Source organism: Stenella coeruleoalba (assembly GCF_951394435.1).
Source record: "Stenella coeruleoalba genome assembly, chromosome: 14".
NCBI classification, from domain to species: Eukaryota; Metazoa; Chordata; class Mammalia; order Artiodactyla; family Delphinidae; genus Stenella; species Stenella coeruleoalba.
In genome coordinates this window covers 65,603,610-65,620,042 of record NC_137160.1, presented here as the reverse complement: position 1 = coordinate 65,620,042, position 16,433 = coordinate 65,603,610, and the positions used below count along the sequence as shown (strand labels likewise).

Below are 16,433 nucleotides of genomic sequence, written 5' to 3'. Positions count from 1 at the left end.
ATGTCTTTTTCTACAACCCCAAAAACAAATACATAACTTCCCTGCATACTTTGTTCTAAGACTTCAGGCTCTACAAGTTAATCTGAGACCACCCTGGAATTGTTGCCCTTTATTGTTAAAGGTATTAAAGAATTGTGTTCTGATTATAAAATTACACAAACTCATTGTGGGAAATTTAGAAAAATACAAAAACACACTTAGTGTCTTCTTTTCCAGAGATAATCACTGTTTAATTTGGATAACTCTCTATATCTATCTATCTATCTTTAAAAATTTGGGGATCATATGGTATATAACTTTGTATGTTTTTTTATTTGACATTTTTGTCACAATCATCTCCTCATAACAAATTCTTCAAAGCTATAATTTTAAAGGCAGTGTAATATTTCATCCTAAGTATGTACCTTAATTTATCCAGTGGTTTTCCTATTGTTGGTCATTGATGTTGTTTCCAAATTTCCTGTATTGTAAATAAGGTAGCATTGAACATACTAAGAAAATCCTTACGTATAAGTCTTTCTCTGCATCTCTGATAATTTCTTAAGATAGAATACTAAAAGTAGGATTGTATGGTGGAAGGAGATGATCTTTGGATTTGTGCCAACAAACTGCTTTCCAGAATTACATTTCTATCAGAACTATGTGGGAGAGACTATTTACTTGCCAATACCAAATATTATCATTTAAAATTTTTTGCCGATTTGATAGACTAACCCTCAAGGTCGGATCCCCCTTGAGGTCTTGGTCTCACTAACACTGAGCTTACAGGTCACCCTTTTGACATCTCAGAGCAGTTTAGAGTTTCTAGTCAGCCCCATTGTCTTTAACGGGCCCCGTGTGGGCCTGGCAGGACAGGTTTATTGCTCTTCCTCAGGAGAGAGCCGTCCTTGGCATGTCCCCATTAAGAGTCCCGACTCCATGCAGCCAGTGGGAATAAATGCAACTCAAAGGCATTTGGTCACCATGGTTCCTGTCATTTCCCCAAGAGGAGGCTCCAAGGATTTGCTGTCACTCACCCACCCACTCACTCACTCACTCAGCAGACTTTTACTGAGTGCTTGCCATGTGCAAGAAAGGTCCTATGCTAAGTGGAAGCAGAAATGCTCTTCAAGAGCTAGAGGATATTTGGGGGACAACACTTGTCCGGAAGCAGTTACCAAAATAGGACCTGACAGGCACCAGGAGAGTGCAACAGACGACAGGTGGGGTAAGAGGTCAGAGGAGGAAGAGATTGGTTCTGGAAGGTGTCAGCAGAGAGATGGGACTGGGCTTCCCTTTGGTCACTGGGACAGTGTTTTTGCAGGTAGAGCTTGATGGAGAGGGAGTTCCAAGCAGAAGGAAATGGTGTAAACAAAAGCAGGAGGTAGGAAAGCACAGGGCATATCCAGGAGGCTGGGTCTGTGTGATTTAGCTAGAGCATACAGGACTTGGAAGAGTGTGGAGGGGCTGCTGGGATTGGAGAAGGAGGATGAGGCTAGATTGCAGAGACCCTTGAGAGCCTGTAATTCCTCTTCCCATTTTCATGCCATGGCAGGGCAGAGGAGCCCTCCGGTCAGCAATATTTATTGACTCTGGTGGTTGAGGTCATCCTCTGGGAACTCTTATAACCCCTTCTCTTGAGGAGACAAATTGTGGAAGGATTTCCCACAAAGCCTTTAAGTGGCTTCTGTAGACTTCCATATGAAATGTCTCAGTAACTTTGCTATGGCATGAGGATACTTGGGAAGTCTTCATTTAACTGAGCCTGCCGGGTCTGGGGTTCACCAGTGACACTGGTCAAAGCTTGTTTCAGTCCATGTGCTATATGTTGGCATGTAGAGAAGTGACAGTGTCTCCCACTGGGTGGCCCAAATGCCATGGTAAACTCCGGAAGTTCAGTAGGGGATTTTGGAGAGAGAGCCTCTTTCACCCCAAACTTTTTGTTCTCCTCATCTTAGCATCCCAAGTTTGTAGTTAGTCGCTGGCTTCTGCTCCCAAAGAGAGGTCAAAACAAGTTTAAGGAGGAACAGTGACTTTCAGTGCAGTCTAGGGCAGGTTTCTCAAACTTCACTGTGTGTAAGAACTACCCTTACTTCTCTGATTCAGTAGGTGTGCGGTGGGGACTGAGCACTCGTAGCTCTCCTAAGCTCCCGGGTGAAGCCAGTGCTTCTGGCCCGCAGAGCACTCTGTGAGTAGCATGGTTTAGAGAGCCCATTTCTAGGGCTGAGTTAAGCACTGAAGGAGCGATCACTAGATGGACTGATGTCTGCCTTTGGTTTGAGAGGTAGATGCAGTCCCTGCTAGCTTCCAACTCCAGACATTAATAGTTGGTATGGGGAAATGAATTTGGCCAGATGTTTTCCTTGTGGTTTAAGTGGTTGTCCCTTTAGAGAAGGCTCATGGGAAAACATCAGATTTGTGCCAAACCCTGGAGGGACTGAAGTGAAAAAAATTTAAGTGATAGAGCCACTGTATTGTTAAGGCAAACCACATTATCAGGAATCTAAATTGCAATGAGAGGAAATCTATTCTTGTTAAATGGTCCAGATAATTTAGAGGCAGATTCTCTGACAGTGATGGGAATAAGAGGGACTGGCTTCGTCCTCAGCACTGCCAAGACCCATGGCTGAGAGGCAGGTTTAAAAGTATTTGAAGCCACATGATGTTAAAAACAGATGGTAAGTCAAGAAGGGCAGCCTGCTTAGCTCCGGCCAACCCATGTCTGGACTGGTCTAGAGGCCCAGGGTCTGAGACCTATTTGGGGACACAGGTGGGGCTGAGGGCAACAGAGAGAGCAACAAGGGCCACCAGTGAGGAGCAGACACATGAGAAGAGGAAGCTTAGCCTGGAGAAGATTTGAGGGTGGGTACAACCCTTGTCCTCAGATACTGGAAAGACTAGCTTGTGGAAGAGAGATTTGACTTGTTCTGTTGCACTGTAGAGGGCACAAGTAGGACTAAATGGGGAGATTTAAGCTCAAGGTAAAGGAGGACTTTGCAACCATTAGAGTTGTTCCACTATGGATTCAGCTGCCTCGTGAGGTGGGGCATTCTCTGTCACTAGAGGCACGCATCCAGAAGCTGACCTTCACTTGGTGCGGGGGGAGGGAGGGAGGGAGTGTTTCCGAGGGGATTCAAGCTGTGACATCTATGGGCCCATCCAGTTCTGGAAGATTCTGTGATTCTCTAATTTCTCCCTAGGTTTTTCCCTCCTGCCAACAATCTAGGATAGGAAATTTAGGCAGTAAAGTATGATTGTGAATTCCCTAAAGTCAAAGGAAAACATAGTCTTTTTCTCTTTGTAATGTAATGACATTACATTATTTCCCCAATTACCATGCTGCGAAACCTGTTGGGTTTGGTCAGACCCAGCACATTTTGCACTGTGACAGCAAACCATCTAAATACTTGGAATGGCTTCTTGAGCCCCATCAGAGAATGAGGAAGGCCTGGAAAGAAGTTAGTCAGAAGCAAGGTCAAGCTGGGAACATTTCAGAGGAAGTCTGAAATCCTGAACTGAGAAGGAATGTGGGAGGAAATTACAGAGAAGGACAAGATGCTTCATAGGTCACTCCCTAGATGGGGCATGATTCCCAAGTGGACATGAACATGGGTGAGGTGTGGACAGAGAGGGCTTTTGGGAAGTCAGAGTGATGAAAGCATTGTTAACAAGCTCCAGTGAGAGGAAGGGTGGTGTGAAAACCTGTCAGAGGAGTGTAGGTGATAAAGCAATGATGTATGTATGTATTAGCCCGCTTGGGCTGCCATGGCAAAACACAACAGACTGAGTGGCTTGCACAACAGAAATTTATTTTATCACAGTTCCAGGGGTTAGAAATCCAAGATCAAGGTGCTGTCAGGGTTGATTCTGGTGAGACCTCTCTTCCTGGCTTGTGGACGGCTGCCTTCTCTCTGTGCACATTCAGTGAGAGAGAGAGAGACGGAGACATAGAGAGAACTGGTGTCTCTTCCTCTTCTTATAAGGACCAGTCGTATTAGATTAGGCCTTACCCTTATGACCTAATTTAATCTTAATTTCCTCCCTAAAGACCCAATCTCCAAATATAGTCACATTGAGGGTTAGGACTTCAACATATAAATTTTGGAGGAACACAGTTCAGTCCATAACAGTGTCCATTGTAGCTCTTGTGAACTGTCTTTGAGGGTGAAGTGACTGTCCTCTTGGAGGAAAGAAAGGACACTGATTGAGGGCCCGCTGAGTGTGTCATTACTGATTCATAATCTCCTTTGACTCCTGCACAACCCTGTCATGGGAGAAGATTGAGGCTTGCAGATGTTATGATCACCCAGATTGGAAGAGGGCAAGAGAGCATTCAAACTTTAATTTTTAAGCTCATGCTGCCTTCTCACTGGAGGGAACTTTAGTGTGAAATCTTGCTGAATTCCTGGGACTGCATCTTTAAACCCGGAACTGCCAGGAAAGACTGCTTGGCAGGCTCATTTGGGGGTCCAGAAGGGTCTCTGAATAGGGAAGTGACTTGATCAGAGTTGTGCTTTGGAGAGGTCATGTGGGTGGGGGGAGACTGGAGAGCACCTCGAAGCCTGTTAAGAAGCAATGACAGCCTGTACAAGGGCGATGTAAAAAGTGCTAGCTGCCTATGCCATTGTGAAGGCAGAGTCAGGGTTTTGTAAATGACTGAGTGCAGGTCACGGGGCGAAGTGGGGGAGGTCGGATGAGGCCAAGGTGAGCGACTGGAAAACAGTAGTGACCATGATAGAAATGAACTGAACCTGGACTAATACCCGCAAAGCTCCCCTGGCCCGCATTCCATCAGATGGTGAAGGGCTGCCTCAGGAAAGCCTACAACTGCTTAAAGCCCACTGTCCCCCTTTGGGGGGATCTTGGAGAGAAATTCTTGAACTTAAGGTTAATCTAATGCAGTTAATCATTACTAGTAATTATGCTCTTAATAGTATAACATTAGGCTTAATAATTTATCAAGTGAGAGATGATAAATGAAAAAAAAAAGATAATGTGTAATGACAGGCAGGCTACATGCAGAAGGGAATCCTGATTAAAAGTGAATTCTTATCCCCACCAAGCTGTGAGGAGAGGAAGGAGGTGGATGTGTTTAAACAGCCTGCTTTCCTCTCAGTTTCTCCTTCTTCTCCTCCTCCTTCTTCTCTTTCTCCTCCTCCTCCTCCTCCTCCTCCTTCTTCTTCTGCATCACAAAGCATTTTACTGTTTGTGCTATAATGAGGATGAAATGCAGTCTAGATCAATAGAATTTTTACACAATGAGAATTCCACTTATGGTCAGAGCCAATGGTTATTTACTTCTTTATGCAAAGCTTACTGGGTCCTATTCTTTTAACAAAGGCAAGCATGCATATGTTGTACAACACACTTTAAAGTACAGATAACAAAAGATTAAACTCTTAAGCAGCAATAATCAAAGTACACAGTTTCCCTTCTTAATGAATGACATCCGCCCAGTTACTAAAGTCCTGAATCTAGGGGTTACCGTTGTTTACCCTTTCCCGCATTTCCCACGTCTGATACATCAACAGGGCTTATCAACTTTGTTTCTGAAATGTACCCCAATCTCTATGCTTGTCTTTGTCTCAACTGCCACCACCTGAGACCAAGCCGCTATCCCCTGTTACCTACAGGCAGCAACTGCCTCCCAATGTTTTTTTGTTTTCTCTCTTGCCCCCAACAATACACTCTCCACATGCTTGAGAGCAATAATTAAAAACAAGTTAGATCCTTTCCCTCCCCTGCTTGAAACCCTCCAGTGGCTTCCCATCAGACAGAGTAAAATCCACTCTCCTATCCTGGCTTGCTAGGACCTACGTGATGTATCGCCTCCCAACTTTCCAGCCTCATCTCACACCACCCATCACACTCCAGCCACTCTGGCCTTCTTTCTGCTTCCCAACCATGATGACCTTCTCACTTGGGAGGGTGTGGGGGGTGGTCTTTGCTTTGGTGGAAAGCTTTCCCTCTGATCTTAGCATGGTTGACTTCTTTTATCATCTTGATCTCAGCTTAGAGGTCACCCCACAGAGGGACCTTTCCCAGACTAAAGCAGTCACTCTATCTATCACACCTTCTCTATTCTCTTCACAACACTTAACCACTCTCTGATCTTTTTTGTTGTTGGTGGTGGTACTTTTCATACAGGAATCCTCAGTGTCTAGAATGGCACTTAACACACTGAGTAGGTGCTAAGTTAATATTTGTTGAGTGAATGAATGAAGGCACTTACACCACTGTCTCCTTATCATTCTGGAGACCTCCTGGCCCGGCCTTCAGAGATCTCCCTCTCCTCTGACTTAGCATATGGCACTAAGCACCCACTGTTTTATATCGAGGAACAGTTAGGACAGTTTCTTGGAGTAATCTGCCTTTTGGGAAATATGTGTTTTGTTCCAAATTTGAACCATATTGGGGATATTAGACAAATAACTACCAGCCTCCCCCAATTGCTCAGCAAGACTGGGGATAATTATACTAGTTTGATGATCATCAAATGTTGCTATGCCTTCTCCTCCTGGGTACAGAAGAGCTCTAGAACTTTTTGGAGTTCTCTTGGACCTCAGAGGCAGTTGAGTTGATGGTACAGTACCATGATTGGTCAGTTCAAAATCCCTCTCTTGTTTCACTTGATACTTTCTCCTTCATCTCCTATTCAAAAATCCCATTCTTCTTTCCTCTCCCAGGTGTCAACTCTTGGGTATTTAGTATATGTCCTTCCAATTTGTCTTCTAACCTATGTTTATAGACATATGTATATCTTTGAAAAATGCAGTGTTTTGTGCATGTATACATAGGACCTTTGTAAAAAAATAAAAATACTATATCGAGGGAATTCCATGGCGTTCCAGTGGTTAGGACTCCATGCTTCCACTGCCCGGGGCCTGCGTTTGATCCCTGGTTGGGGAACTAAGATCCCACAAGCCACGTGGTGCGGCCAAAATAACTACTATATCGACTTAGAGAGTTATTATTAGCATCTCTTGTTACTTGGGAGCTCATGGGATTACAGAATTTAACAGCTAAGAGTCACTTGGAAATTATTGGCTCTACCCCCTGCCTTCTTTGACAAGTGACAAGTAACTGACGTCCAGAAGCTTCCTTTTAAATGATTTCTTTCAAAAAAACTGTCCACATTTCCTGAGATCCTGTATTGGTCAAGGTCCCAAGTCAGGAGTGCTGGGGGACACAGAGATGAATGGCATAGGTCCTGCTCCTGAGCCCTCCGCCGCTGGGGAGACTTCCAGAGGAGGTCGGTCGGGCTGTGGAGCTTCCCATGCCTTCTTGACTGTTGCGCATTGGGCTCACAGAGGACTCACAGAGATCTGATTTGGGGATACATCCCACGACTCCTTCTGCAGTCCTCTCCTTTTATCTTTGCTATTACCCAAGTCCTCACATCTGCCTTCTGAACCAGTGGTCCCGGCAGACTCCAGCATAGTCAAGTTTCTGGCTGGCCTCTGCTCTTTCTTGTCCTTCTCTTGGATGTCATGTCTCTTCTATCTTTGGTCCACCCCTGAGAGTCCTGGTGAAGCATGGAGTCCTCACCCGACCTTCTCTTTGTGTTTCCAGATTGGAGCCTCTCTGTTCGCCAGTAACATCGGAAGCGGCCACTTTGTGGGACTGGCGGGAACGGGAGCAGCTGCAGGCATCGCCACTGGGGGCTTTGAATGGAACGTGAGTAACATCAGAGACACTGTGTCCTGGAGCTGGAAGGATCTCTAGCTGTCAGCCAGCTCAGTCTACACTCAGAGATGTTCTAGATGTTAGAGAACCTCCCAGGGCCACCTTGGAGTACAGATGGATGAGGGGCACAGCTTCAGGAACCCCAGGGTCCTGCTCCCCTTCCACCATGAGAAATCACTGATTTGATGGCGATAGTGTTTCTTTCTTCTTTTAAAAAGCCAACCCCTCCTGTACCCTTTCAGCCATATCAGAGGTTCGGAAATACCACCAGATTTCCATTATTATTATTTTTTTTATTTTTAAAAGCTCTCTAAATGATACTTTACTCCTGTAAACCAGGGAAGAGGCAAAAGGAGCTGTGATGTCAGTGGGTAGCCCCCCAGGTTCCTCTCCACTGTTGCCCAACTGTTGTTCCTGTGGACCAATCAGGCATCAAAGGCCTTCTCCAAGCACTGATGGCCACTTAGGGAGTTGTGCCCAGAGCCCAAAGAGAAAATGCTGGGTGGATTGTCTGCAGCAGCTGCAAGCCCTGCAGGCAGCAGGATGGGCTAAGTTTCCTCCTGGTTTGACTCCACCTCTTTTTTGGTTTCAGGCCCTTTTTTTGGTGGTTCTGCTGGGCTGGGTGTTTGTCCCCATTTACATTAAGGCAGGGGTAAGTATTTGCTCTGTTATTATGTAATATATATTTCCTGCTGGCAAATATCTGTGTGAACTTTGTCCTCCTGGAGGGCAGAGGAGACTTTCTGGGATAAGAGCCTATGACTTGTCTCTCTTTCCTGGGTTATAAAGTTCCTGACTGCTCTCAGGGGCATTCAACAGATCTACTTGGCCACGACTTGTCCCTCTGGGAAGCCCTCCTAAGCAACCTCACTCTATTCAGCATTGAAAGCATCACATCCCCTCGGTCTGGGTGAATACTTGCACTGTCGTGCATTTGCACATGATACATAACTGTCTGCCTCGGCCCCTGGAACAGAAGCAACATGAGAAAAAGAACCATATTTTCCCTTTATTTAAAAACATCAGCAGCCTTTGTTTGCTGAGCATGCATCTGGTACTCAACTACCAAATGCATGCTCGGTCTCTTGACTAAACCTCTGACATTTTACATAAGAGAGCTTTAGCAACATCTGTCCATTGAGATATAATGAGCACCTACCATGTGTACGTCTATACATTAGGAGCTGAAATCAATAAGAAAGAGGCACAGGCAGACTCTGCATCTTCTGGAGGCTCATGGACTGCTGGTGATACATGTCTGATTCCAGGAGACAGCAGGCTCAGGGTTGAGAACATGAGACAGAGTGTGGTTGGAATTTGCAGAAAGCAACTGGGAGAGCAGTTGAGCTGGCCTGCAGCCACAGTCCTTGGCAAGGCTTATGTGCAGAGCAGGGTGAAGCACACACCCAGCCTGGACACCTTTTTTGGTGCACTGGAAAGGTACCACCGTGGTTATGATGTCTTGTTCACAGAAGGTGCTTTGTATAGGACTATCTATCTATTTATCTATCCCCTCCTCCTTCAGGGCAAGGATCTGCCTTCTTGGTTATGTGCAGGCATGTGTTCATTAAAAAAATTGTTTATTGGGCCCTTCTACGTCCTGGGATGCTACCCAGCTGCCTCTGCAGTGGTAGGGTATGTGAGATTGAGATGAGCAAATGGATGGAGGATGGGGACATCTGGCCACCTCGCAGACTTCTCTGACCAATGAAGGTTAACCCTTGGTCATACCTCTGACACCGGGGTGGATGCCTCTGCTCTGCTTGCTCTGGGCCTTCTGATCACTCAGACTGGCAGTGACCGCCCTTCCATCCCATGCAGGTGGTGACGATGCCAGAGTACCTGCGGAAGCGATTTGGAGGCAAGCGGATCCAGGTCTACCTCTCTGTTCTGTCCCTGTTGCTGTACATTTTCACCAAGATCTCGGTGAGTCCTCCGCCCTAGGGGCTGAGCACTGGCTGTCTCAGAACCTGCCTACCCTCGCTCCTCACCACATGCTGGCCCACCAAAGGGCAGTGCTATATGTTTCCATTAACTTGGTCCCTTAGGCCTTTTTGCTTCTGAGGGTAAAGTCCTATTTCACACATCAAGGAGTGAACACATGGAACTCCTTATCCTCTACTGTGGGGAAGGTTGAAGACATAAACGGTTCAAGAAGGTTCAGTGCAAGCTGTTCTTCTGTTCTAACAGAAGATTAATAGGGAGTTAGGGATGCCTGAGGGCTGGCCCCGACCTTAGAGGTAGTTGTAAGCCTTTATGCCGTGTCAGGGTCAGAATCTGGCTCCAAGTGACATTTCTGATGCGCTTAAACATGGGCAGTCAGTGGCAACTCTGGAAGGGAACTCAGAGATTCCCCCTCTTCCTTCGTGAACAGGGAAACAGAAACTCTGGGCATGGAGATTCTTGCTCAGGAGTAGAACCCAGACTGCTGGCTCCAGCTCACTGTCCTTTTCACTGCACAAGCCTACTTATATTCATTCAGAATCAGCTCCCAGGGCCTTTAGTTGCTAACCCTCCAGGGGATTTTTGCTGTCTCTGAACCCAACCACTGGGGTGGACCCCCTTCCATTTAGCCTGCCTCCCTGCCAACCTGGAGCTGCAGGCCCCAATATGCAGAGCTGAGATTTCTCAGGGATTGGCTGGCCATTGCGGTGTGTTTGAAAGCTGTGCAGAGCTCTTGGCTGACCCACTGGAGCAAGACTTGAATTCCTTCTTTACTTCTCTTCCTTTCTTGAAAATGTTCAAGTCAGCTCCTTTTGATGGTAAAACAAAACAAAGTGAAAGACCCAGGAAATCATTGAAGTTCTGAGATATATTCCCCCTGACAGTCCAAAAGATGGCAGGAAGAAAAAAGTTCGCTTATAGGTCTTGCCTGGAATTTTTTTTTAACCCCTAAGGAGATTGTCAGTCTGATAAAGGTTAAAGCAACAGTGGAAAAAAAAATTTTAAAGAAGGAAAATGTGAATAAAGAATAACAGAAAGAAAACAGGACCTTGATAAGAAAACTATCTAGGAGAATAATTGGAGGAAACATGGGGTTGTGGAGGAGCTGGGCTTCTGCTCTACTGCTCGCCAGCGGTGACCTGGGGCCAGTAGCATATTGCTTTACTTCTCTGGAGCTTAGCTTCTTTGTGAGTAGGATGGGGATAAAAATTCTGCCTTGCTTACCTCCCTGGGTGGTAGTGAGGATCAAATGGATTTTCTTGAAAACATGAAACGTTTTTGGGATGTAAGATATGATGATGATGAACATGAGAACCATCGACACTCCCTGTAAGAAGCTCCCTGGATTGCTTCAGCACCCTAACCTAGCTAGAGAAGAAGGCTATATATTCTGGATACTAGGCCCTTATCAGATATATGATTTGCAGATATTTTCTGCCATTCTTTAGGTTGTCTTTTCACTTTCTTGGTAGTGTCCTTTGATGAATAAAAGTTTTAAATCTTGATAAAGTCTAGTTTATCTGTTTTTTCCTTTTGTTGTTCATGCTTTTGGTGTCATTTCTAAGAATCCATTGCCAAATCCAAGGGCAGAGAGAGAAATGGCATTTTCTGTGCTCACATAGGAAGTGGTTCCAGCTTTCCCCCTTAGCCAGCAGTTACAAAGTACTCACTGCTCTATCAGAGGGGTTATCTCATTGACTATCGTCAATTTTCCTCTTTTTTCTTGTCCTTCCTCATCTAGCACTAAAGGTGAGATTGGACCAATCTCAGCACTCGTAAAAGATCTGCCCTGGCTGAAATCTGAGTCAGTTGGATCTGAACTGAGCCTTCTCCTCTAGTTAGTTAGGGTAATGAAAAAATAGCAGCTCGTGCTTTTATTGCCCTGATTACTTAAAAGTGAGAAAACAACAATATTAGATAACATTTTCAATTTTTTTAATTTTGGAAAATTTCAAACATACACAAGCAGAGATAGAATAGTATAATGAGTACTAATGGACCTAATTCTCATCACTTGGCTTTCACAATGAACAATATTTTGCCATTCTTGGTTCATCTCTCCCCTTCCACCTTTTTTCTCCAACAGTATTTTAAGTCAAATCCCAGACATCATGTCATTTCACTGTAAATTCTTCGGAATGCACCTTTAACTTTTAAAGAACTTAACAATTGTGCTATTATCATGCTTAACAAAATGTATAGTAATTTCTTAATTTAAGTAGTTTAATACCTGGTCCATATCCAGATTTTCCTGATTATCTGAAAAATGTCTTCTTACAGTTGATTTGTTTGAATCAGGATTCAAATGAAATCTACACATTGCATTTGACTATTGCTTCTTTAGAGGAAATGTATATATATATCTTCAGCCTACCACAATAATTTTTCACTTTTATGTTATTACTTTCTACATGCATACACTTTTTTTTTTTGACTGGGTTGTCTTTTTTGATGTTGAGTTGAAAGTGTTCTTTATATATTCTGAATACTAGACCCTTATCTGATACATGATTTGCAAATATTCTCCCATTCTGTAGGTTGTCTTTTCACTTTCTTTTGTGTCCTTTGATGCATAAAAGTTTTAAATCTTGATGAAGTCTGATTTATCTGTTTTTTCTTTCGTTGCTCATGCTTTTGGTGTCATTCCTAAGAATCCATTGCCAAATCAAGATCATGAAGATTGAATTCTAGGTTTGTTCCTAAGAGTTTTATAGTCTTAGCTCTTACATTCAGATATTTGATCCATTTTGAGTGATTTTTGTATATGATGTGAAGTAAAGTCCAGTTCTCCCAGAACCATTTGTTGAAGAGACTTTCATGTCCCCACTGAATGGTCTCAGTGGGAACATGTGCTCCAGGATTGGGCTTTGTCTTGGAGTTGGGACTGACACCCAGCCTTACTGCTCCCTCCCTGCCCAGCTTCCTGACATAAAGTGCTACTGCCCTTGACTGGTGCCTGTGTGCTTTCCCTGCCTATGTGGTGATTCCACCTCCTTCACTTTCTCCTCCTTTCCTTCAGGGTAGTTTTTAATTACAAGATGAAAAACCTGGGCATTTCAGTCTTATTTCCTTGGAGACTGGTGTGCATAGCCTGGACTGGGAGTTGCTGGGAGGGGTAGAGAAATCGGGCTTCCTGAGGCAGGGAAGGTCAGGTGCAAGAGGAGAAAAGGAATGTAGGTTGGAGGGTGGGGAGGTGACCCTGGCACTAGTGGAGGTTGGTGAGGGAACTGCTCCTTGCTCCTTGGTTCAGCTTGTGAGATAGCACCTGTCTACTAAGCATGTAGAGGAGGGCACTGGGATTCTCTTTCTTGGAAGCAAGCCTTCTCCAAGTCCACAGTTCAGGTCGGTGAAAGTCTGTTGGCTGAGCTTTGCCCTTGGAGCTGGTGTAGCAGTAGTCATAAAAATAATCTTACTGCTCAACGTCTTTGCCTGCCTTCCCAATTACCTCACCTATTGTTCAGGTTACTGATTAAACCTCCCTGGACTTGGGAGCCCCCAGGTACCTGAGGGGCAGCCTCCCTCAGCTCAGACCCTGATGGAGTCCATCCCCCAGCAGATGGCTTTTTCTGAATTTTACTTTTGAACAGTACTTAGTATGGTCTGCCCTCTTTCTGTGTGATTTCTGCGGTTCCTTACTGGAGGCCTTGCCCAATGTCCTACCAGCTCCACCTGCTGCCCAGAGCCAGCAAACCCTTGAATAATGCACACGAAGGATGATAGCTGCCTTTTATTTGGTGCCAATAGCTTTACTTAGTCTCCAGTAGGGGCTTAACTTATTCCATCTCCAGTCCTCATAAGAGTTCTGTGCAGGTGAGGATTTTTATTTAATTTTCCACTTGATGGAGGAGAAAACTGAGTCTCAGAGAAGTTAAGTAATTTGTCCCAAATCACATAGCTAGTGTATTGCAAAGCCAGGACTGGAGTCTGGGTCTCTCTAGTCCCAGTGTCTGTGTTCTCACAATTCTGCTCTGTGCTTGGATGGGATGAAGGCATAGGATAACAGGATAGATCATCTAGTTCTATGATCTATGCTCCCATTTTACAGAGAAGAGAAGGGGCTTTGTGGGGTCAAACAGTAGCAGAACTAGATTGAGAAGCAGAGTCCCTGATACTGAATCAAAACCTTTTGACATTATGTCCCCTGGCCTTCTAAGTCCAGTACAAACAAGTCAAAATTCAAGACCTTGGGGAAAATTTAAATAGCCAGTTAAGTGACCTTCCAATTTAAATGAGTTTCTGAGAGTAGGATTTGAGAGGACTGTAAAGGGAGAACATCAGCTGCACACTGGGTGTATAAGGGATCTGCAGGTGGGACATCTAGGCAGTGGGGAAGGACAGGGAAGGGTCAGACAGGCAAGACTTTGTAAATTTGGCTGACTTCAGGTTCACCATGGGTCACAGAGCATGAAATCTTTAAAAGGATTGCACTGATATTGACTGTACTTGCTAGGAGCTCACATTAAGATACACGAATTCAGGGCTTATGAACAAAAGGAAAGAATTGTTAGTTAACAAAGTAAGGTAATCAAGTATTTACATTGCACACAAACGGAGATTAATCACTATTGTTGTGTGTGTGTGTAGGCATGGGTAAGAAGAGAGGAGTGGCCTTGTGATATCCATGTCCAGACAGGGAACAATCAGGGACCTACCAGGAAGGCTTTGGGAGGATGCAGGGATCCAGTGGGCATGTAATTGATAGGAGAGAAAAAGTGAAATGCATTTCAGGTGGAGAGTCCCAGATGTGGCCCAGGCCATTGAACAGGGGTGGTGTGGAGTCTTGACTATGGCTGCCATCTTGTGGCTATGTCCTTTTGGTTTCTGAGACTCAGACTTGATTATTCCACCCAGACTTGATTATTCCTCCATGTAATCCTGAATTTTATAGGCTCCTTCCCGCCCACCCACTCCACCCCAGCACCCTGCCTTACCAAGTTCGGAGAAGCATTCTGTTCTGTAAAATTTCCTGGCATTATCTGTCTTATTCAAACGTGCACAATCACTTGAGATAAAGCCTCAGATTTTATGAATTACATGTGATGACCAAATGTCCCTATTTATATTTCCTGGGGCTATTATCACAGATCACAACTGTAATAAACTTTTATAGCAACTACGCTATCTGTTTTGGATCCTTGGGTGAAAATAAGAGCTTCGGAGCTTGCTTAAGTTTTGAATGCTTATCACCTGGTTCATTCACTCACAAATGGAAAGAGAAATTTGAGTAATGGGGCTCTCCATCTCAAACCTCATTGCCAGGCAAGATCTACTGGGTGCTCAGCTACAACTAGGACTAGAATGGGCAGCAAATGAACACATGTAAAATCCCAGGATTTCAAACATTAGAGCTGAGACTAAACAAACTACCCAAGGCTTATGGTCAGAGACTGTTACTCTAAGAGGTTTTCCAACTGGATCTGTATTTATTGTCCCCTGTGAGTTCCATGGAGCTTGTTCAGCCAGACTTTCAAAGTGGTGGGCTAAATCCAACTTCCTGTTTCTGTAAATAAAGTTTTATTGGAACACAGTCATGCCCATTAATTGATGTATCATCTACGGCTGCTTTCAAGCTTCAACGGCAGGCAGTCTTGAGCAGGTTGGAAAGCAACTGTATGGCCTGCAAAGCCTAAAACATGTATGAAGTGAGCCTTTACAGAAAAAGTTTGCTGACCCCTGGCCTAGAGGACCATAATTGTTTAGTTCACTTCAAGTTAGTTTTGCTTAGCAGCACTGGGGAAATTTGCTTGTTCCCTTATTCCCTCCCTCCCTCCCTTTTCCCCTACCTCCCTTCTTTCCTTCCTTCTTTCCTTTTTTTCTTCTTTATTAAGAGCTAAGAGTAGTTTAGAGAAGGAGCATTCTGAGATGAGCTGTGAAATAAATGATCTCATAGGATTAGAGGAGAGTTCTTTTATATCAAAGTTGGTGGTATATTCCCTATCCAGTCCCTGATTTTTATAAATAAAAAAGTAATGAAATGCTTCAAACATACAGTAAAGTACTATACTAATACCACCACCAGGATTCTGTAGATCTAAACAGCTTATCATTTTTTTTTAAAAAGAAATAAAACATAACAGATAAGGCATATCTATACCCTTTTGACCCTATTTCCTTCCTTCTTAAAAGGTAAACACTATCTTGAACTTGGTATGTATTCTTCTGGTCTATTTTTTAATATTTTTACTACATGATGTGTGTATAGCCATATATCCATCCAGCCAAGTAGAAGGTTCTTTATGGAGCTAAATGAGGCAGGGAGAAAAAGAACTGCATCAAGAACTGGTGAATTTGGGGGTGAAGAGGGAGCAATTCTCCCTAAATTTACATGAGATAATCTAGATAAAACCACCTATCAACAAGCCTGCCACACAAGAGGTTCGTGGTGATGCTCTGGTTGTGTCTGAGTCAAGATGGATCCCATCTGTGCAGAGGAGATAAAATTATGATGTAGCTAACATCTCTCTCCACTCCAGGGTGAGGCGGGGTTTCCCTCTCATGGACTCCAGCACTCAAACTTGCTTTTGGGAATAGATCAGATAAACCTTTTACACTGAGGTGTAAATGAAGGATAATAGCCTATAGCAGCAGTCTACAAAGTGGATTGGGAGGAACCTCAAGGTGTTAATAGTTGTTCCTTGGCAAACAGAGTTCCACAGTTATATAAGTTTGTGAAGGGTCATTTACTATGTTTTCCTCCTGGGGATTCACAGTATATTAGAGGCTCAGAGAAGTTGTGTGGTAAAGAAACTGCTTTAACTTTATTTAATCCAGTATTTCACAGACCTCTTTGACTATGGAATTCTTTTTTTTTTTATCTTGTAATA

At 44.1% G+C, this 16,433-nt stretch overlaps 1 protein-coding gene across 2 annotated transcripts in view; it reads left to right on the top strand.

Moving 5' to 3' along the window:
* SLC5A1 (solute carrier family 5 member 1) overlaps positions 1-16,433 on the top strand; it is a gene marked incomplete at both ends in the record, with an annotated part of 49,432 nt that overhangs the window by 11,454 nt on the left and 21,545 nt on the right. Inside the window, 3 exons of one of the 2 annotated variants that reach the window (XM_079942666.1) lie at positions 7,552-7,656; positions 8,258-8,317; positions 9,487-9,591. In XM_079942666.1, coding sequence (XP_079798792.1) covers positions 7,552-7,656; positions 8,258-8,317; positions 9,487-9,591 — 270 coding nt within the window. Of the gene's footprint in view, positions 1-7,551; positions 7,657-8,257; positions 8,318-9,486; positions 9,592-16,433 lie in introns of those variants that run through there. The other variant, XM_079942667.1, reaches the window with a different exon arrangement.